This window comes from Eucalyptus grandis, chromosome 2 (assembly GCF_016545825.1).
Source record: "Eucalyptus grandis isolate ANBG69807.140 chromosome 2, ASM1654582v1, whole genome shotgun sequence".
NCBI lineage: Eukaryota > Viridiplantae > Streptophyta > Magnoliopsida > Myrtales > Myrtaceae > Eucalyptus > Eucalyptus grandis.
Window position 1 is genome coordinate 10,649,691 of NC_052613.1, and position 21,493 is coordinate 10,671,183.

Genomic DNA, 21,493 nt, shown 5'->3' on the forward strand with positions numbered 1-21,493 from the left:
CCTTGAACTTTTCTTGAGCTTCATCTGGCGCATGCTATTTTTCTGAGGTAATGTACTAAGACAGCATTATATTTGCGTCTGCCTAAGGGAAACAATTTCTTCGCATAGATGAATCTTCTCGAGAATGCGTCTCAGATATAAAAAAGGGTTTATTTGACACTTCCTTTGGATGAGCTCCTCTTTCTTTTCTCTATGTTTTTTGGCCCTAGAAGAAGAAATGAGCCACTCATTCACTAGGAACTGAAATTTTGAGCTAATTTTTCGTGCTTTTGCATTTCTATGTTCTCCTTTACGAACATTTTGGTAGCAGAAGAATATGTTTAAGCATCTAATGAAAGTCTTGAAATTAATTTGGATTCACATGCTTGATATTTAGAATAATCGGATTTTTTTTTTTTTTGGTCAAAAAATAATGAGATATTGGATCGCTCTGGAATGTACTTCCATGATATTAGCTTTCTGCCAACTAAGATTGACTTGTCACTTAGGGTTCAATGTAGGAAAGGTGAATGCCTTGCATGTCCTGTTGCCTGCTTGAAGAAGGCGGTAGATGATTAAACGTTTTGCGACTATGAATAGGAAGGGAATTTTCTTTGGCGATCCCAATATTCATTCTTTTATCAGTTGATTTTATATGGACGCAAAATCTATCAAAATCAGAAAGATTATGGAACTTACTATCTCACGCATCACATGACATTTATTATAAATATGCCATCTGACAATCTGAGTACTACAAGTTAATGCATATCATTTATTGTGGTATTATGTGACCGCAGAAGATGTTGAATTTTGGTTAGCTACGAGTATTTTACATTAAATAACTTTTGTTTCTAATCCGAATTGATTTCTTTATATATATATATAGATTAAACCCGTGTGTCTGATCTAGAAAGAATAATTGGGTATTAGTTACAAATTAAATTCAAGCAACGTCGCTCCTGTACTGAGCTAATGAAGCGAAATGTTAAGGCAAAATATCTGCTAAACCTAGTTTTCAGGAAGACAGAAGAAATAAATAACCATAATTGAATCGAATTGAGTCGATTCAAATGAACAACCAACGCAAGGTTTGAAGTGAGAGCGAGTTGTTAGAGAGAAGACCAAGGTCGGACAGACGGCGAAATTGAGGTGCAAGCAAGAACTGTTTGCTCGACAAGGGTTTTGCATGGACACCAAGGCACTCCACTTTTCAAGCGCTCGGTCAATCATCCCAGTAATTGCCTTCTTAAATGCATCTATGTCAGGTATCTCTGGGTGCGCGCGTGCGCGCGTGGGGGTGCGTGGGTTTTGTGTTTACATAAATCAAGTGCAGCTCTAGCTCGGAGGAATCTTCATGAACTTATGTTAATGAGGAGCTAAATCCTTGCAAGTTCTCGGGTCCCGACATCGATGTCAGTATATTTCACAAAACAAATTGGATGTGCCGTGGATGGATTCGATCTGTCAACTGAAGCTCAATCAGGATGCCGACTTACGGGATCGCGTTGCCCCAAAAAAACGACAGCCTGATTGATGGTTTCGCAAGGAACCAATTTGTGATATGATCGCGATTCATGTATAGTTAATGAATTCATGCAATATAGTTCTTGAGATATGCCTAGTCGATTGACACGGGGTTTCATTCTTTCGGTCAATATTCGATCTTCTTTTTTTATCCATTGCAATTATTATTATGGTGAGCAATTGATCTGCGAGAAATTTAGGCCATCAATCAGAGATGAAGTGAAGTGTGCATGAGAAATTTCACCAACCTTTCTCGCTATCTTAAGCCAAGTGACTGCATGTCGCTGTGTATTTAGTCCACGGAATATCTTTTTCTCCATTACTGGAGTGTAGTACCCTTAAAGTATAAATAAAAACGATCTCTGACAATAACTCCAATTGCAACTTTTGTATTGTCTCCAACAAAAGCCCCATCACATTCACTTTTAACTCAATCTCCATTAGGCTTTTGCCAACATTTGGGCAACGTTTGGTGAACCAGATATAATGCAGCCAGCGTTTGGGGTAATGTGAAGTCCGGATACATCCAGATATGATTTGAATATAGCCCGGATAAAAAAATCTCACTTAAAAGGTGGGATATAGCCAGTTAAGATAAGAATCAAAAAGAAAAATTATGAGCTAAAACAGAGGGAAAAGGATTCACTGGCCCATCCGGCCACACCTTCGCCTGAGAACTTGGGACTGTTCATTCTTTGCTCTGGGTTTACAGAAAGTAAAATAAATTCAGTGTGGCCCAATTCACATTTTCAATGACTTTCATTTCTCCCCTGCAAGACATGCCAACAGATGAAAACACGCCTTCTGAGGAAACCTCGTGTTCCTTTACCTATACCCAAGATAGTGTATTGCAGCCATTGGCCAGTCGAAGTTATTCTCTCCTTCTGCAGTCTTTATGCCAAATAACTAAACAAAACAGCTCTACTCGATTCATACAGGAGAATAAGGTGCTTCACAGGTTCAGATTTAGGGGATGAACGGATCCTTCTAAGGAATGCATTTCCTGAGGTGGCAATTGCTCCAGAACAGAGTTGTCAGAGAAGATGTTTCATTTTTTGGGTATAATCATTCTACCACAAGTTGCTGTCAATATGCACGGACGTGGAAGCTGCAAAATGAGACTTCAGGGAAGCTCATTTCCTGAGGAAATGATAGGCAGATCTGACTGAGAGGGATGCCACTCCCTCTTCTCCCTATGCCACCAAAGTTTGTCTGGACCCCTCACTCTACTAAGTGGATACTAAAAATGTTCTCTGCTCTTGCACATTTAAGAGATGTCGGTTATCTGTCAAATTGCAGCAGCCTGTGTCCACATGTAAAATTTCTTCAACTTTTTTCTTAACTACATCAGATTCAGCAAAGGTGTGAAGCATAGGAATCCAACCATCCTTCCAGATTCGGACACTTCTTCCATCCCCAATATGCCAAATACCCCCTTCCTTCAAGAATTTCAGACCTTCACATGTGGTATTCCATCTCCAGGAAGCTCTTTCCCCTTCTCTAGCATTCAGAAATTCATGCTTAGGAAGATAGAGCCTATTCAGAATCCTCAACCAGAGTTCTTCAGGATTACTATATACTCTCCAAGCTAGTTTCGCAAGGAAAGTAGGTAGGGATGCATTAAAAGTGTCGAAAACCAAATCCCCCTTCCGCCTTGGGCTAAGGTTATAACCTCCCAACTAGGGATGAGCATGATCCTGGTTGAGCCAATCCAACACATAACCCAAAGTCCAACCCACATAGTGTTGGTCTCCAATTTTTGAGACTGGAGACTGCCCCCATTGAGCCTAGGACCGAGGACCAAACCGACCCTATGGGTATGGTCTTGTTCCAAGGTCAATTTTGGATCAACAATGTGATATTAAGCAACTAAATTATGAACACCAGTATATATCAAACATAAATATAAGATGAGGTAGCAATAGGAATTTCACACTTGCTAAAAGCTGAAAGGGCTAGTATGAACAACTAAAGGGGGGTGAATAGGTGTGAAGATAATTTTTCGCAACGAACAGTAGAAATAGTTTGCTTTTAGAAAATGATAAACTATGAACGAATTCAGTTAGATAAAACTATGAACAGAATAAAGGAGTTCATTGAAGAGAATAAGAACACAAGGTTTATAGTGGTTCGGCTTAGATCAAACCTACATCCACTCTTCTGCGCTGACAGCCTACTGGCTAGATTTCACTAAAGAAAAAAAAAAGATTTTACAATCTTGTGATTTCAACTTCACAGTGAAGAGTCTCTACTAGTTTCTCACAAAGTCTCACTATGAATTTCTCTCTTTTGTATACAACTTTGAGCTCAGTAAATGAAATAACAAGGAACTAGGAAGCTTCATATTTTGAATTTTTTTTTTTTCACGCATTCTATCAAGCAACTGGAGAGTCATCCTTAAATACTCATTCATGCCTTCTTGACCGTTGACACTTTCAAAAGGAATTCTTTCAGTCTACCTATTAGACAGAATCAATCAAGGAGATCTTGAGTCGTTTGAAGATTGTGATAAAAGGCCATCAATCATGTTCACCCATACAATCAGGATCTTGGTTTCCAGAAGTAGAACCTTCCAAGTTTACTTGCCTTCCAAAAGATTTGATTATCAGAATTGATTCCAATAAAGATAGTCAATCATATAGGTGCTACATCCAACAAGAAGGTCATACATACGCCATACAAATCGAATCCTTGAAGAAATAAAGATAATCTTGCATTTAGATAAATTTTCATTCTTCAGTAGTGTTCAGTCTAGAATCTGTCAATGTGGGCAAACTTTGAACCTAAAGTTTAGCGGTCTCCAGACTTTGACACTAAAGTTTGGAAGTCTTCAGACTAGACTTTAGAAAGGTTTTGTCAACTTCGAAACAGTAAAGGAATTTTCTCCAACAATCTCTCCATTTTTTTATGATGACAAAACTTTTCTACAAATTTAAGAACTTTTGACCTGCAAAACAACTTTTAAGCAGTACATGATATCTTATATAAAAAATTGATTAGGATCTAGATAGTATCGATTTTGCAACCATAGAAAACATGTTAATTTTGAAAAGATAAGAGAAATATCAAGACTTAAACAACTATCCATCCATAATCACCACATCATCACCACAAAAATAAATTGTTGCAAGCGTCAATATCAAACAGAGTCAAATAGAATAATAGTTCAACAAAGTTCAGCATAAAAGTCAAACAGAGTTAAATCTGCACATTCTTCCCCTTTTTATCAATAGCAGAAAGTGGAGAAGGATAAAAAGTTCAAAGAGATCAAGAGTGTTTGAGAATGCGAATGAGCTGGAAATCCCCCATAGACCGAACTGTCTCCTCCAACTTTCTCATTGACTCTTTCAGCTTCTCAATTTCTTCACTCTTGGTAGTCTCTTGAACTTGAAGCTTAAGGTCTTGTACTTGTTCGTGAAGAGAAACTAAAGTTGATTTCAATACAGATTGGAAGTTCTAAATTTCACACTCCATGCCATATTGCTTTGTGCTTTTAACTCAAGAAGGAGCTTTAGCAGCATTTGAAAGTCTGCGAAGTTGCTATTTGAGCACTAGCCTCGGCTAGGGTGAGCGCGATTCCCTTAGAACGAGAACTAGAGAACCTCACCGAAGGGTCCGGTGCGGTTCCCGATTCTAAAGGGGCCGGTTACGGTTCCCGGTTCCCTTTTTCTGGGAATCGTTAGTTCTTGGTTCCGACCCCTTTAGAACCGGTTAGGGTTCCTTAAAAGTTAAAATCCCCAAATCAACAGTTCAGTTCTCCTCTCTTGTTCTCTGCCTTTGCCCCTTCCTCGACGCTGCTCGCCCTTGATGTCGCCATTGGACACCACTCGCCCTCGATGACGCCGCCGAACGCCGCTTGTCCCGTCGTTGGACGCCGCCGCCCCTTACCCACCCCCGCCCTTTCCTCCCTCAACGCCATCAGCCCCCTCTCACCTCGCAGCTCGGCCGTTGGACATCGCTCGCCCTTGACACCACCGCTGGACAAGCTTGTTCCCCGGTGGATGTCGCTCACCGCTTGCCCAATCACCCCGACGTCCCTCGCTCAGCTGCTCACCCAGCCGCCCCGACGCCTCTCGCCACTTGCCTTTCGTGCCGATAATCTCTGCCACCCCTTTCTCCATCATTTTGTGAAGTGTTGAAAACCGAGCAAATCCCTTTGTTGCCTTGTAGATTTCAGTTCTCCTTTAATGTCGTTTTTTGCGCGGCCTGTGCATTTCATTTGAAAGAGAGAAGTGTGAAGGTGGGTATGTTCAAGGGAGCATTTGCAGCATTCAATCAAGTCAAAAAGTTTGGACAACATAGAAATTGAAAGTGAGTTGATACAATTCATTTGCTTATTAACAAAGAGTTGGCTTACATTTGCGTTCATGATATGCTATGGCTTTTCGTTGATTTACTTTCTTGGAACCATTGTCTCTTAGCGTATCTTGGCTCTGGTCGATAGTGTCTCAATTCCCTCTTTTTATGTTATGTGGTGAATGAGTTGAAAAATATCAAAGTCATTCTTGGTGATTTCATCTTCAGGATGCATTCCCTGTGTCATACAAATTTTGGGTTTGTTCTTTGTTCCAGAGTCTCCTAGATGGCCGGTAAGTTGTTAGTGGAGTAGGGGCATAGGCATTAACATTTCAGTGGCAATCCACTCTGACACACAATCAAATTGGTGCAGATTAACATTCTAAGTATATGCTAGTTGTGTAGAATCATAGAACTCAATGACGAAGCCAAGATTATGAATTTTTCATTGTAAGAATAGCAGCAAGTCATTCGCAAGTAAAAGTCTACCGAGAGGAGGAGTTTGAAGTCACATTGAAGAGGTAAAGTTTAAAGGAAAAAAAGAACACTTTGATCGATTTCGCAAAATTATAGTCTTTTAGTGTTCTCTTCGAGTTCTTTGATTATGAAATTATTTGAAAATGTTTTGCTTTGTTTCTCTTTCTCAAATTGATATTTAGTTTCGTTTTTTGTAGCCATTTGGTTTATTATAATCACATAACTACTTTTTTTATGTGTTCTCTTATGCAGCCATCTGGTCAAGATCAATGTTATCAAGATTTTTTGGCAGAGCACTTTTTGGTGTTGCTTTGATGATCATCTCACTATCGTCACCAATCTTCTTTTTCACCATCAAGAATTGTCTTCATAGATGCTCTATTAGCCCTAAGAATTTGATAATTGACTCTAGACTTGAAGGACAACTATTGTTTCACTAAGGATGACTTTGAGATTTCAATACATACATTCCCAACATTTTTACTCCATTTTTCAATATATCGATATCAGCCTTGCTTTTACAAGGCACACTAATTTTTCATATCATCTAACTTATTCCTTTTTTTTTCAACTCTTTCTCTATAGGCATCAACCTTATTTTACTAGGCATGTTGCTGTTTCATGCCTTTGATTTTTCAATATTTATTTTATTTTATTTTTGTCCTTAGGAACTAGCCTAAACAAGCTTAAACAAAACAATGTTATTAGACTATTAAGGTCTTCTCCTTCAATTGGCACTTCGAATCATGCTACTCAAGTGATGGTGATATTGCCTTGCCCCTATATGGGGAATGATTATCGACTAGGTTTATATGAAACGAAATTGCTAGCTCAATAAGGCTATGCAATGGATTTAAGTGTGTAGGATATAAGAAAAAATGCTATTGGTCATCCTAAGGCGCTTGAATTTTTGTGTAAGTTCATCTGTAATGGAGACACTCAAAAATTGATGCAAGTGAGAGTAAGAAATTTTTTATTTATTTCCTTACCTCACAATGCTGACTTACTTTGGTTTGCTCTAATGTGAGATGGTTCTCGACAAGAGTAGTTTAAAAAAAAAAAAATCTCCTAGTGTTTAGGCTCAAAAAGGTTAGCAAGGGTTTGCCTATGGTGTTTGGGATAAAGAAATGGACTATCTCTCATCATCTTAACTATCATATCTTTCACAAGAAAACCCCTTACCTTGCGACATAGAATTTTTCGCTCGACTCATTGAGGATTAGTACGTGGGACATGTATGGAAAAAAAGCTTAATTTTCATCATTCTAATATGTCTCATTTAATATTCTCAATAGATTCCATATCGTTCATTAAATAGGTTTGTCCTAACAACTTTCAGTGGAATTGTTAAATTATACAAGCAAAATTACCATGCAAAATTTCATTTAAAAAAACATGAGCAGTTTGAACTTAGCATCCTCATGCACAAGAAAGTTCATAACTTCATAATGATCAATTCATCAAACATGACTTTGAGCATTCGTTCAAAGAATTGTCTCTATAAGAAGTGTTAAATATAGAGGGATTATCTTAGAAGCGGGTGTCCATGGATTGCCCTTATTTTGAGGGAAAAGACATGAATCAACCAACGAAATTGGAAATTTGATCCTCAATTTGATGAATGCTACATTTTTGCTCTTGGCCCTTTTGCTTTTAAAAATAGAGTGTTCTTCTTTGATTTACTTGAGAAGTGTTAAGGACTCCTTTTGACTCTTTAGGGATTGATATCTCACACAAGTAGTAGTGAGATTTGCCTCTATATTTCACCTTGAAAGTGAGATATGATAGGGCTAGTAAGGACACCTAGAGGGGGGTGAATAAGTGTTAAAACAGATTCTGCAAAATGCAGTGAAAACCTTTACTTTTAACCTGAGTTTGAATAATAACAAACTTTTGAAACTAAGTCTGAAGAACAACAGACTTTGAGCAAATTCAGACTTTAGCAGTTAAATAGAACTATAAACAAAATAAAGGAGTTCAGGAAAGAGAATAAGAACACAAGATTTATAGTAGTTCGGCTTAATTCAAGCCTACATCCACTCTCTCACGCTAACAGCCTTCTTGGCTGAATTCCACTATGCAATCAATAAGATATTACAACTTTGAGTGCAAACACTTAGTAATATATCACATTATCTCACTAAGTCACTCTTTTAGTATTTCTCTTATGATCACAAACGTTTAAGCTCACAAGAGACAAGTGTATGATCGAAGATTGCTCAGACTTTGGAATTATAAATTATACGCTCCGTCTCTTACTTGCTCATTGGTCCTTGATCTCCTTAAATACTCCTCCACTTCCAAACTAGCCGTTGGACAGTATCTTGAAGATCGTATTCCAATCTACCCATTGGACAGATCTGTATTAGAAGATTTGGTAGCCGTTGAGTGATGGAAGTAAAATCCCAAATTGATTTTGATCGCCCATACAAACAAAATCTTGGTTTCCATAAGTAGACCTTCTTCATATAGAAAGTTCTTGTCTTCAAGATCCAATTGTTAATCAATTAGATTGAATCAATCAAATCAATCTTGATGTGGAATCCAAACCAGATCACTAGCCATTACATGATTGGGCTTGTGTTATGTTCTGTCAAGTTGTTTCGTTCAAAATCTGCTTCATTTTGAATATGCTACGTTCTGAATGTAAAGTCTAAGAGTCTTCAAACTGAAGTAGAGTCTGACTGTCTTCCTTCTTAAATAGACTTTACAATCTGGACGTCAGTCTGAACATATTCTGCTTCTAAACATATTTAGCTTTAAGGTCTAGACACAGTCTGAATAAGTTCAGCTTCAGCATAGAATCTGTCTTCTGGTTCTTCATTCACGTTCAATCTGGAAAATGTCAGAGTAGGCAGACTTCTGATGTAGAACAGACTTTGCCACTAAAGTCTGGCAGTCTTCAGACTTTGACACAGAAGTCTAGAAATCTTCATAATATACGTTATGTTCAGTCTTCTGGCCGTCTTCAAACTTTGACAATATCCTTTAAATGTTCTATTATCTGCATGGTCTATTATTTAACCAATAAACACGTTAGTAGCCTTTGATTTATTTTGTCATCTTCAAAACATCATAAGGGATTTCCCTAACAAATTCCCCATTTTTTTTATGATGACAAAACAATATCTAAATATGCAGATGTGTAATCATACTTTCTAAAATAATAACAAAAAGGAAGAGAGAATATAAATATGCATATGTGTTGATATTATTGAGCTGCGATTATTTTTCTATATATTGTTATGCTCAATCTATTTGTTTTCTTTTGATTCAAATCACATTATTTGAAAATCTAAGATGATTGATTTATCATTATTTTAGAAAGTGTGATTATACATATGCATATTCAGAGATTATTTTGTCATCTTCAAAACATCATAAAGGATTTCCCTAACAATCTCCCCATTTTTTATAATGACAAAACAATATTTGAATATGCAGATGTGCAATCACACTTTCTAAAATAATGATAAATCAATCATCTTAGATTTTCAAATAATGTGATTTGAATCAAAAGACAGCAAATAGATTGAGCATAACAATATATAGAAAAAATAATTGCAGCTCAATAATATCAACACATATGCATATTTATATTCTCTCCCCCTTTTTTGTCATAATCAAAAAGCGATAACAATAGATATAGTATCACGTAGAGAATATAAAATGATAACAAATGTGTCTTGCATAATTTCCAAAAATCAGCTTTTATAATCAAATATTAAAGATATGTAATATAGCTCACTTCGATGATATATATCAGCAAATATCCAATAAAAATCACAGATGTATTATAAAATGCACTTGACCTATTTTGTCATAATAGAATGATAATATCAATAAGAGATTTGTTAATGACAAAAGGTAATAAAAGATGCACTAACCGGATCTTGTAAAACTTGGTAATTTCTAACACATTTACCTTTTCCTTCTTTCCATAATAATCAAGATCACAATCGATTCAAAAAGATTTTTCCAAAATTGATCAATGCTCCCCCTCAATTTGTTGCATTTTTTAGATGATCACGATTCTTTCCTTTCTCTTGGATTCGCTTTCTCCCCCTGTCATTATGAAAATATTTGCGAATAGCACTAATTGTGGCTTGTGCATGTTGAGCAGAATATTTTTCCATTATTTCCTTTGTAGCAATAATATCCACAACGTTCGCTTGCATTTTGATATTCAAGGAGAAAATTTATTTTCTTCAATCAACTTTTTCTCGAATTCAACCTGCATAAACTTAACGAACTTTTTGCACAAATAAGCTATAATAATATCCATATAATATATAATGCCCTTTCTTCAAATAAATAAATTGAATAGCATATATAAAATTAAAATTCAGAACTACTCAACCTTTTGTACGATACATTAGGGATTTCCTTAACAATTTGCAAAAACTTTGCACAAGGAATGGAATTTTTGAACATCCAAAAAATAGTATAGAATCTCCATGATTTTCAAATCTAGCTTTCCAAAATCCAAATGCAAAATTCTTTTGACACCTGCAAAATCTTGTATAATAGATAATCATCTTTGGAAAAATGTCATGTAATATCTTCCTTTGATTTGTTGATCAAACTTGCTAGATATAATATATCTTCTAAGAAAATAGAAGGAATATCCATGAATATGCAATAATATCTTTCGAGATCAAAGAGATTTCCTTGAGCATAAATCTTAGATATATATTATTGATGCATTTTGCAAAAGGAAAATAGATATTTCTATCACGTGCCAAAATTGCAATACCTTATTTTTATGACAAAAGATATTCGCAATATAATAAACAATCATCCAAAATCATGATAAATGCACGTAGAATTTGCATGGCGGGATGATAAAAAAATATTCTCTTACCCATGGTATATCCTTTAAATATCCTTGACAATATCCTTTAAATGTTATATCATCTACATGGTCTATTACTTAACCAATAAACACGTTAGAAGCCTTTGATTTATTTTGTCATCTTCAAAACATCATAAGGGATTTCCCTAACAAGATGATTTTCTCATGTCTTATCCCTAGTTTCTCATTGATGTACTAGGAAACAACTTGGGATAGGGATTTGAGATAGGAAGCACTAAACACCTTTACCTCCATGTCAATTTTGTCTTCCTTTAGATGCATGTTCCTAAATTTGTTGATTATCAATCGAATTAATGGGTTTACCATCAAAGGAAATTGACTTGTCATTTTGAGATGCTTTATTGTTGTAATAAGCCAAGAGAATTATATTCTGAGACATGAAGTAAATGAGTCAAAAAAAAGCAAACAAGGTTAACCTAACATATGCTTAGAAGTTCCCCCTTTTATGCCATTTTTCTCCCTTTTTAGAAAATGATAGGAAATTTCTCAAGCAAACAATGATTTATGATATGCTTAGGAAAACAAAGACATGAATTGGAATTAAATTTTCTGAAAATGTTTTCTTATTTTCTTTTCTTTTTTCAAAAGACTCAATGACTATTACTTCCAAATTGAAATGATTATTGTATTAAATCCACAACTAACCTAGATTACCGAAACATATGGAAAAGTAAGTAAATTGCAAAGCGTAGATATAGAAAACTTATTTAACCAAAAAACCGATAATAATGACATAAATATGCCCATGAAAAGTGAGGTTCGATTTCTATCTAGACAAATTGGCAAAGTGAAGCTAAGAGGGTGATTTGACCAGTTGCAATCTTCCATTTATGGTGCCGAGTCCTCTTAACTTTGGCTTAGTCGAAATGAATATTCTATAGTCCCACACTCTCGTGGACAAAGATAAACACTTGCAACACCAAGAAAAAAAAAATTCAAGGAAAAGAAAGGCAATCTCTACATCGCAGTGTCACATTCAATATTGTATCTTTCTTAATACCATCTTAAAGTATCTTATCGCAACTCAAGTACGGTAACATGGTTGTGTGTGTGCAACAATGTAGTGCTAAAATATTAAAGAATACATAACAGTTTATAAACAAACACCGCTTCAAAAGTTCAAAAAATAAATATTCATTCCCAAACTCCAAAACCTACTAAACGAAGGGTCAACAATCACTCATCTCCTTATAACTCTTAACTGCAAGAACATTTAACATTCACTTTAGGCACATATCTAGTATCATCACTACCAATCAAAAATATTTTTTGACAAAATGAAATTCGGCCTAAGTCCACTAAGAAATTTTCCATATCCTTAATCAAATCGCCTAGTTGTTACGATCTACCTTTTTGTCTAGAGGGTAAAAGACATAAGTTTAAGAGTATTGCCTAAAGACGAGCCTACAACTCTCAATTAGGCACATGCTCCCCCAAATCTATACCTTACACGATGTGAAAAAATTCAATGTTAAGTCAAATTGATGCTTTGTAGATAGTTGCCACTAGCATATTAGGAAGTATACTTCACTTCTTACACAACTAGAGAAAATCTAAAGGTAATACTTAACCTTTTTCAGTCACCAACTACAGTATCTTCTTGCTAATTATGAGTCTTAAGGTTTCATTCCCAACTAGGCTAAAATGAAAACAACAATAAGAATATTCAAAGTGCGCAATCAAGTGTGCAAACAAAGACTCGGCTTTTGTCTATACGAACATTGAAAGCTCTATTGTAAAGCCTTACGAATTTATTCAATTTTGGAAAAAATCCAAATAAAAACCTTCAATGTCCTCATTTTCTCAAAAAAAAAAAAAAAAAAAAGGGGTCTGCAATGGCCATATCAGTCTCAAAGATGGGTCTAATCTCACAACTTGGACAAGGGCATTTCCATCTTTTATATTTCTTTATTTTATTTCCTTTTGTTTTTTTTTTCATTTTCTTATTTTTATTTCCAAAAAGATTAACTCAAAAAGGCTAACACTTAAAAAAAAAAAAAAATAGGAAAAACTACCGAGGCGAGGAGGGGCTGCCAGCCCTCTTGCTTATATTTTTTTCTTTCTTTTTTTAAGTTTTAACCTTTTATTCTTTTCTTATATTTTTTTTGGAAAAAATGGAAAAAAAAAGAAAGAGAAAAGGAAAGAAATTTTTTTAAGAAAAATGTGACAGATGGAAATTCCCTTGACTAACTAGTGAGGTTAGGCCTTTCTTTGCCATTGACATGGCCATTTCTAACTTTTGTTTGAAACAAAATCCACTTCAAGTGAGAAAATAAAAGCATTTCAAAGCCTTATTTTGAATTTTCCCTTCAAGTTTTGAGTAAAAAAAAATTTATCAAAGATTTTCGCACAATTAAAAAAAAAAAAAAAACTAAGACTAATCAGTTTTACAGTCTAGTTCAGTTCCGAGGTGGAACCGGCAACTGGACCCATTGACCGGTCCGATCCAGTCCGGTCTAGTGAAACCAGTAAATTTGCTTTTTGGAGCCAAAAATAAAATGGAAAATTGAAGAAATTATGAGGAATTAGGGTTTGTTTCTTAAAAAATTTAAATATCATAATTAGTGGTCTGGTCCGGTCGGTGTGGTCCGTCAAGTTCCCGACCGACCGGCCACAAGTTCCAAAAGTGAGAACCGGGAACCAAAACGCCCTCTTTGGGAACCACCCAAAACCAATTGATTCGGTCCAGTCCAAGTGTTCCTGCTTCGGGCGCCTAGTGCACACACCTAACGAAAACTACTCAAAATCTAATTTTTAAGTTTCTTCCTAATTTTAGAAAAATAAAAATGTCCCAAATTTTTAAAAATAAATTAATGCTATTAGTTTTAAATCGAGAATAGGGACTTGGGTGGAACCTCCGAATCCGGTCCAAGTCGGGACCGACCTAGATCACCAAGCCGGGACCGACCTAGATCACCAAGCCCTCAGCATGATTGGGCTTGATATGCAGGCTTAGTCTAGCTCAAAATTGAGCCCACCCAAAAAGAAAACCTAAATAAGTAAGCCCGACCCACAATAAAACCCCAACTCATAATTAAACTAAGCCACCAAAAAACTACAATTAACTAGGCCCAAAATAAGTAGGCCCACAAACAACGCAAGCCTGGCCGGCAAAACCCACAAGCCGAGCCCGACCCGGCTCGTCTCTTCCCTTGCCTGCAGGAATTTTGCTGCGTTGGAGACGGCCGCGGCAAGCGACGCCACTCGTCTCCGACCGGTCGAGGGTGCCTCCGGCCATCGCCTTGGCTAAGCCGGGCCGAAAGCTCGACCGTCACCTCGACACTCCAATGACAGCTATAGTGGACGCCGCTTGGGTGCCTAATCCACCAGAATTCCGAGGACCTCTATGGGTGACCACAAGCCGAGCAAAAGCACAGCCATCTCGACTACGACGCCTCAACAGGTCGAGACTGAGCATGGGTGACTCGATTTTAGCCGAAACAGGGGAACGAAAACTGGATCTCATCAGGGCATTTCATCGAACGGGTGCAGTGTGCTCTTGAATTGTAAAGTTTGCGGCTTAACCGAGACTCGAAGTAGCGTCAAGACCCTCGAAGGACGATAAACAATACTGACTACAACACAACACGAGGGCTACAGGAACTGGCGGGCCAATGTCGGTTGGTCGTCAGCCAAGGCTCAATTATGTCCATCGCTGAAGAAACCTTCTCTCCCCCCCTCTCCCTTTAATCCCAACTGGCAGGCGCGCATGGCCTCTACCACCGCCACCTGCCGTGCCAACCTGCCGTCGACCGTCAACCCCGTCGACGGCTACCCCTGCTTGCTGCCGCGTACGGTGTCCTCTATTTTGCAGAGATGGGCAATGTGAGGGCTGGGCTGGAGGGGAAAAGGAAAATGGGTCGGGCCTAAGCGGGAAAGAAGAAGAAGAAGAAGAAGAAGAGAAAAAGAAAGAAGGCTGGGCCGGCTGGCCCAGCCGAGTCTCATTTTTTCTTTTTTAAATAATAATTAGTTAATAATTAATAATAAATTTTATTACTATTAATGCAAATGCTCCTTATACCTTTATGCTATGCAATTTGATAAAATTATTTTTGATAGGGGTCGGGTCGATTCCTAATATTTTAAAGTAAGAAATTACTAAATAGGATGCTAAATTTTAGATGTTAACAATAAGATACCTATACAATTAAATATTTTCCTCAATTTAAAATAGGAAATAAATGTAATCAAGATCCTGATTAATTCTTAAAGATCGAATTTTCAATTGTCTACACAATTTAAACAGGAAATTACTATTTGGAGAATGCCTAAAATCTCAACCAATTTGTGTTAGAATCGTAGAACCAAAATTTAGGCAATTGAATATTTAAATAAATAAATAACTTAAGAAATTACTAGAATTGATTACCGACTCAAACGACAACTGACATTGAGGGGGGCGAAGGAATATTGATGATGGTGGTAACTGACGAGAAACTACAACAAGCTAGGACAGCAACATTAGGGATTGTGAAAATCACAATGAAATCTTTGGATCTTCGATACTCAACTCCTTTGATGAAGTTGAAGAACTAAGTGTTGCGGAGGTCTTCTCAAAATTTTAAGGGTTAATATCATGAAAGACCCCAAATTGGTATACGTGTGACAAATTTACCCCCAAACTAATTTTTTAACCATAAAAAAACTGGTACATTTATAACAAATTTACCCCAATTGATAATAAAAAAAAATCCCAAACTGATTTATTCGACGGCCAAAAACCTTAAACTGATACATTTGTGACAAATATACCCTCCTTAAATTAGATTCATACTATAAAAAATTACAAAAATCATATAATTGTGACAAACGAACAGTAAAATCTCAAACTGGTAGACTAGTCAACTATCACGTGTCATTTAACTTAGTAATTTGATAGTAAAATTTAACGAAAATTAACAGAATGTAAATTTATCACAAGTATACTAATTTGGGATAAACTTGTCAAATGTGTATCAATTTGAGGTTTTTGGTGGTCAAAAATTAATTTTGAATAAATTTGTCACAAGTATACTAATTTTGGATTTTTTAATGTATTAGCCCTAATTTCAATGCATTCTAACTTAGAACAAATGCGTACTCACCATTTTTGTAATATGGCACATTGAGCTCTCTAATTTTGATTCACAAGTCGGCCGTTCGATTTTCTCCATCAAATAAATACTTCCGGATACTCCTCAATCCCACCGGTCAAACTCATGAACAATGTACTTCACAAAATTTGAGCTCGAAAAAGGGTACATTCTCTCCCTACGCGGTCCCCAAAAATTCCAGCACGAAGTCTCACGAAATCGACAAGTCACGTTCTTTAGCCATTGAGTGGACATGTTCAAATTGCCACCAATATGTCAGCGAATCTCTTCAACTGGTACCCACTACCCTTTCTTTCTTTTCTTTTAATAGACAAAAATCTTGCACCCACCCAAGATTGAAAGAATTTCCACATGTGTCTAAAGAAACATAACTTTTTCCGTTGAGAATCAAAACTTTGGCATGTAAAAATGCGGTCACCATAGCTTTCTAATGGGTTTGGCCATCTACCGTGCTGTCACGGGCTTAATCTAATGAATTTAATTAAGCTCAAAGCCTCCCTGCACTAGTATATTTAGTTTGCAATTATATGAGCATAATGCTATTAAACGAAATTTGCTCCTAATATCTATATGCAATTTTATAACATTTTTGGATAGGGGTCATGGTCGATCTCTAATTTTTTATGCGACGAACAAGTAAATGGAAAACCAAAATTTAAGTGTCAACATTCCTGAGGTGATGAGGTTTATATTCGATCTCTTGACAAATATAGACGCAATTGTGATTTTGCTCTATCTGTGGTTGGAGAGGTTGTCTCTGAAAATTTTTGTGGAGCGGCTAAATGTGCAAGTGGAGTTGGTGTTCGAATGATGTCCATGATTACAACAGATTCTGCAAGACTCAAACTTGAAAGATGTATGTAGTGGTTGAGTTCGCGAAAAATTTTCCTAATTCGAGTAGGTTTCTTGTTTTGGGTGATTTACTAGGTGGAGTTGGATTTCTAAAAGAGATTTCCTATTTTGTATCCAGTTCTTGTCTATATATAAGAAATGTGTTCTATGTGAAGATTATTCTACAAGGAGCTTGATACGCATGAATTACATTGCTAGTGTTTGAGACCGTGAAGATCTTGTATTAAGATTTTATATAATTCCTTTGTAAGATTGAAAGATTATTTATGAAAAATTATAGAGTTAAATACTATGTTGAAATTAGGAGCTAATAAATATTAAGAGTTTTAAATGATTCTAGTGGTTGTAATCTCCATTGTTTTGATTAATATATTGTGTACTCTACTTTTTTGGGTTTGTCGATGATGTAAGGCTATTTAAGCAACTAATAGAGCTCCGACCAATCTTTACAAAGTAATGCACCTTTCAAACAATTTCACAAGTCCCTAACTACTACACCAAATAAAGTTAGAGATGCAATTAATTACCGATCTACAAATAATGTGGTATCGAATATTGCTCTCCTACTGAATTCTTACATGTGCTTCACCCGCCGGAATACCTCATCGCAGCACACCGCTCAATGAACTGGTTCTGCAGACCGATTTTAGAAGTCATAGAGATTACTCTTATCTAGTTAATATCATCCAGCAAATATCACTAAGTGAATAATGTAATCATGGAGCTCATCGCAACAGACCCATGAAGACACGAGATCCGCGACATCTAAATAGCATTGTGCAGTCATAATATAGTTGGATATATTCTTCTATTTTTGCTCAATTGCCTACATTCATAGAGCGCAAGAAGACTTCACTGCTTAATACACGCTTCAAATATCATAATTTAATCTCTCCCCTCTCTTCTTCGTTCACTTCTTGTTAGTAATAAGGACGCCTAGACATATATATAGCAATAATACGCAACCAAACCCGGCATACATTAAAAGGTTTCAACGCCTAATCAAGCCTTTAGCTTTTTCCCTCGCCTGCCCCTGCGCTCCTCCCGGACGTCAGCGGCGGCGGTTGGCGGGCTCCTTCTGGGAGTTGAAGTAGACGGTCGCCACGGGGAGGCCGAGGTCGAGGTGCGCGGCGAAGAGGCGGGTGTTGAAGTTGGCGCGCGAGTTGGGGTGGTCGATGTGGCCGATGGGAGTCTTCTGCTGGAACAGCACCAGGATGTAGCGGTGGATCCCCACCGGAGGGCGTGGACCTACATAGGGTAGTATCTCTTTCCCTGCCCAAACGGAAGGAATGAGAAAAAAGATTGATATCCATATTTTTCGATATACATTTCTTTAGGGTTTCACATCCTTTCCAAAATTATTATTTATTGTTTTATTAAGCTTGGTCAATCTCGTCATATGTGTATAACTAGGCTTATTCGAGCTATGTCAAGATATAATCTTTCCCGTGGAAGAAGGACAGACCTGTCAATCTCTACGTATTGAAAGGAAATCAAGATTCGTAAGAAAAGTGATTTTCTAGGAAAAGGCTCTTCGTGAATTTATTTGTATTATTAGAATTATGTTCTCCATCGTCCTAATTGGAGAAAACTCTCTCAAAAAATAAGACAATCGATGTTTGTTTTTACTTACTTTTACATAAGATGATGAACATGTCAGAGAAAATTTCTTCTAATTAGGAAGAAAAATTACCCTTTGACTGTACTAGGGGTACAAAGATTTCCGGAAAGAAAAGCCTGTTTACCAAGAGATGAAGATCATGGAATCTAAACTGAGGTTAATTATGTACGTCATATTTACATTATACGACAAACCTTTGAATGAGCCAGGAAAATTTGATTAGGTGAATATCTTATTGAGTCATTTTTCTAGATTTTTCTAGTACAAAATAATCAATTGCACACTCAAAGATGCAACCCCCTACCCCCTTCTTCCCCTTTCAAGTTAAATCTTATGCTTATGCTTATGCAATTTAAACTTTTATGCAAAATATCTCTACATATATGAAAAAAGAAAAATCAGTAGAAAAACATCTCAGCTGGAGATGTCCTGCTGTCAAACAGATGACGAGTGGCATACACGTGCCAGATTAGACAGGCCAGCGTGCATGGTACTTGGTTCTTGATCACGTAACCAAGTGTCCCTTCACTAATTGTAGAGACAACATAGAAAAACCAGAAAACATAGAAACTTGCAGAGGCAAGGGAGAAGCAAAACGAGAACAAGAATTTGCATATACGACGCGTGGTGTGTGCGCGCAGTACACGTGCGCTATGAAACAAAGGGCGAAAGTAGAAGAACCTGCGTATCTGTATCTGGACGCAGAGACTGTCTTTTTCAAACTTTCCATGCGCAAAACGGGGCATGAGACGATGCGATGTAACGCAACAGTTTGTGAATTTCCACGAACGAACAGATACTGTCGTGTGAAATTAATTTATCCTTTTTTCTCAATAAAAAATTCAACACCATTTCCCTTTTTCTTTTCTTGGCCAACCACGATACCTTCTTGTGAAGAAAGGGTTATGCTGCCGATAACCCTCCCTTCCCATGGAGGAAGGGTTTAACACAAAAATTATGTCATCAGGATATACTTTATTATTAAATCACTCCTTCGTGTATCTATCAGTTTGATATTTCTGGAATGTCCTCCAGTTATTTCCAAAGAGATCCTTTCCCTTTGAAATCGATTTTATTCTCATGAGATTACACTTTCTCATTGCATGTATAATTAATTTTTGATCATAATACTTACATATTATCACACCTTCGTCTGAGAATCTAAACTTTAAATTTTAGACCTTTAAGGACGTGGTAATTTCACAATAGTTAATCGGGTTTCTGCACCTTAATGGCCCTTTGCTCAACGAAAGAAATTAGAAATCGTTCATTTCATATTGGCGTTGAGATCATGGAAAGTTTGCATTTGCTAGGCTTAGTTTGTTTTTCTTATGATCAAAGTTTGCGCCCATAAAACTCAAAACCAGAAAGCAGAGTTAAAAGTTGTTCAATCAATCTGATCTCGCCCAGCCACACAAAATCTCGTCATCAAGATACATAGGCACAGACTAGAATGCATGTCCAAATTGTACCGACTTTAACCATAACAAAGACTCTCCAGGAATCAAGTGCATCATGGAGGCGAGCAAATTCATGCTGATTTCTCATCAGTATTTCGTGTATGACGAACCATAAGGAGAGAAAAGAGATTGAACTCAACGAATTGTTTTTGTTTTTACCTCGGTTAGGGTTTGTGCCTCCAGGGATATCGACCACGATCCTGATAACCAGAAAACAAAAGATAACACAGTCGCACAAAGTCAGTCGAATGGCTAGGAGAACAGACAAAGCAAGGACCAATGACATCATAATGAGCACTTGTGACTAGCCGTGGGATTTGGTCCTCCGACACATTTGTCAGAATTACGAGATGAGCTGAAGAAACACATAAGTTTGTATTATTAACGTGAGCAAGTGGACACACCAGTGGATCCACTCTCGCATGCTTGGCTCACTAGGGCTCGGTGCATCAGGATCCACCATCACCTGCGCGCATAAGAGAGAAATAAAATTAAAAAAGACCCTTCGTGCATTTATCAGTTTTGAAGCTAATGATTTCCCCATGGCTGTTTCCTCTCTCTCCAGACACACTCTCAAACCACGCCATGCATGCATGCGATCAACACCCCCTCCAGGATGAGAATTCGTTATTCCATGCATCTGGTGCATGCATTCTTGCCGAATTCGTCCGAGAAGGATGCATGCACCAGATCCATGTAATAACCTACCCTCCGGAATGCACTACCGGCTACACGGGTGGGACGACGTACCAAGGTGTAGAGCTCGTCCGGGTGGCCAGAGATGCTGATCTTGGGGGCGTTGACCGCAAGGGAGGGCTTGATGTCGCAGCCGTTGGTGACGTGCTTCGAGCCGTAGCTCACGGACATGTTCACACACGGCACGAACATGTCGACCACGTCGCCGATCACGCGACCCACCACCAGAGGATCGACGGACGAAGCCATTTTGATTGCCCAGGGGAATGCAGTTCAAGATGATCAAACCGCGCAGACAGACAAGCACAGAATTTTGCGGTCAAAGGAGCTGCAAGAACACACACACACACACACACACACACACACACACACACACAGACTTGACCCTTTGGGCTCTATGGATAAATTTGGCCACAAAGGGCTTGTGATATTTATAAAAGAACAGTGAGGGACTCTTTATGCGAGCGGGCTCATAGAATCGTGTAATCTATAGGCCATGCATAGGGCATCAAAAGGCATGGAGGGCCAGAGTGCTCCACGTGTGAGGCTCCCCAGAGAGATAAAGATCACCATCCCTTTTCTTACCGTGCAACATGTGGTTCCCTTTCTGCCGTCC

General features: G+C 37.5%; 1 protein-coding gene across 1 annotated transcript; it reads right to left on the bottom strand.

Moving 5' to 3' along the window:
• Nucleotides 1-17,899: 17,899 nt before the first annotated feature.
• LOC104422151 (protein MOTHER of FT and TFL1) lies at nt 17,900-21,242 on the bottom strand. The gene is made up of 4 exons (XM_010034391.3): nt 20,932-21,242; nt 20,586-20,647; nt 20,341-20,381; nt 17,900-18,372 (listed from the first exon to the last, which is right to left on the bottom strand). Exons 1-4 carry the CDS (start codon nt 21,124-21,126, stop codon nt 18,152-18,154), a joined length of 519 nt encoding a protein of 172 aa, XP_010032693.1. The 5' UTR covers nt 21,127-21,242; the 3' UTR covers nt 17,900-18,151.
• Between the last annotated feature and the right edge of the window lie 251 nt (nt 21,243-21,493).

Bases quoted from the DNA above. Each gene is read 5' to 3' on its own strand.
- LOC104422151 (XM_010034391.3), bottom strand. From the start codon at position 21,126: ATGGCTTCGTCCGTCGATCCTCTGGTGGTGGGTCGCGTGATCGGCGAC. The intron at 20,382-20,585 runs GTGTGTCCACTT...TCTGGTTATCAG, and splicing joins ATGCGAGAGTGGATCCACTG to GATCGTGGTCGATATCCCTG. The intron at 18,373-20,340 runs GTAAAAACAAAA...CCGTTTGGGCAG, and splicing joins AGGCACAAACCCTAACCGAG to GGAAAGAGATACTACCCTAT.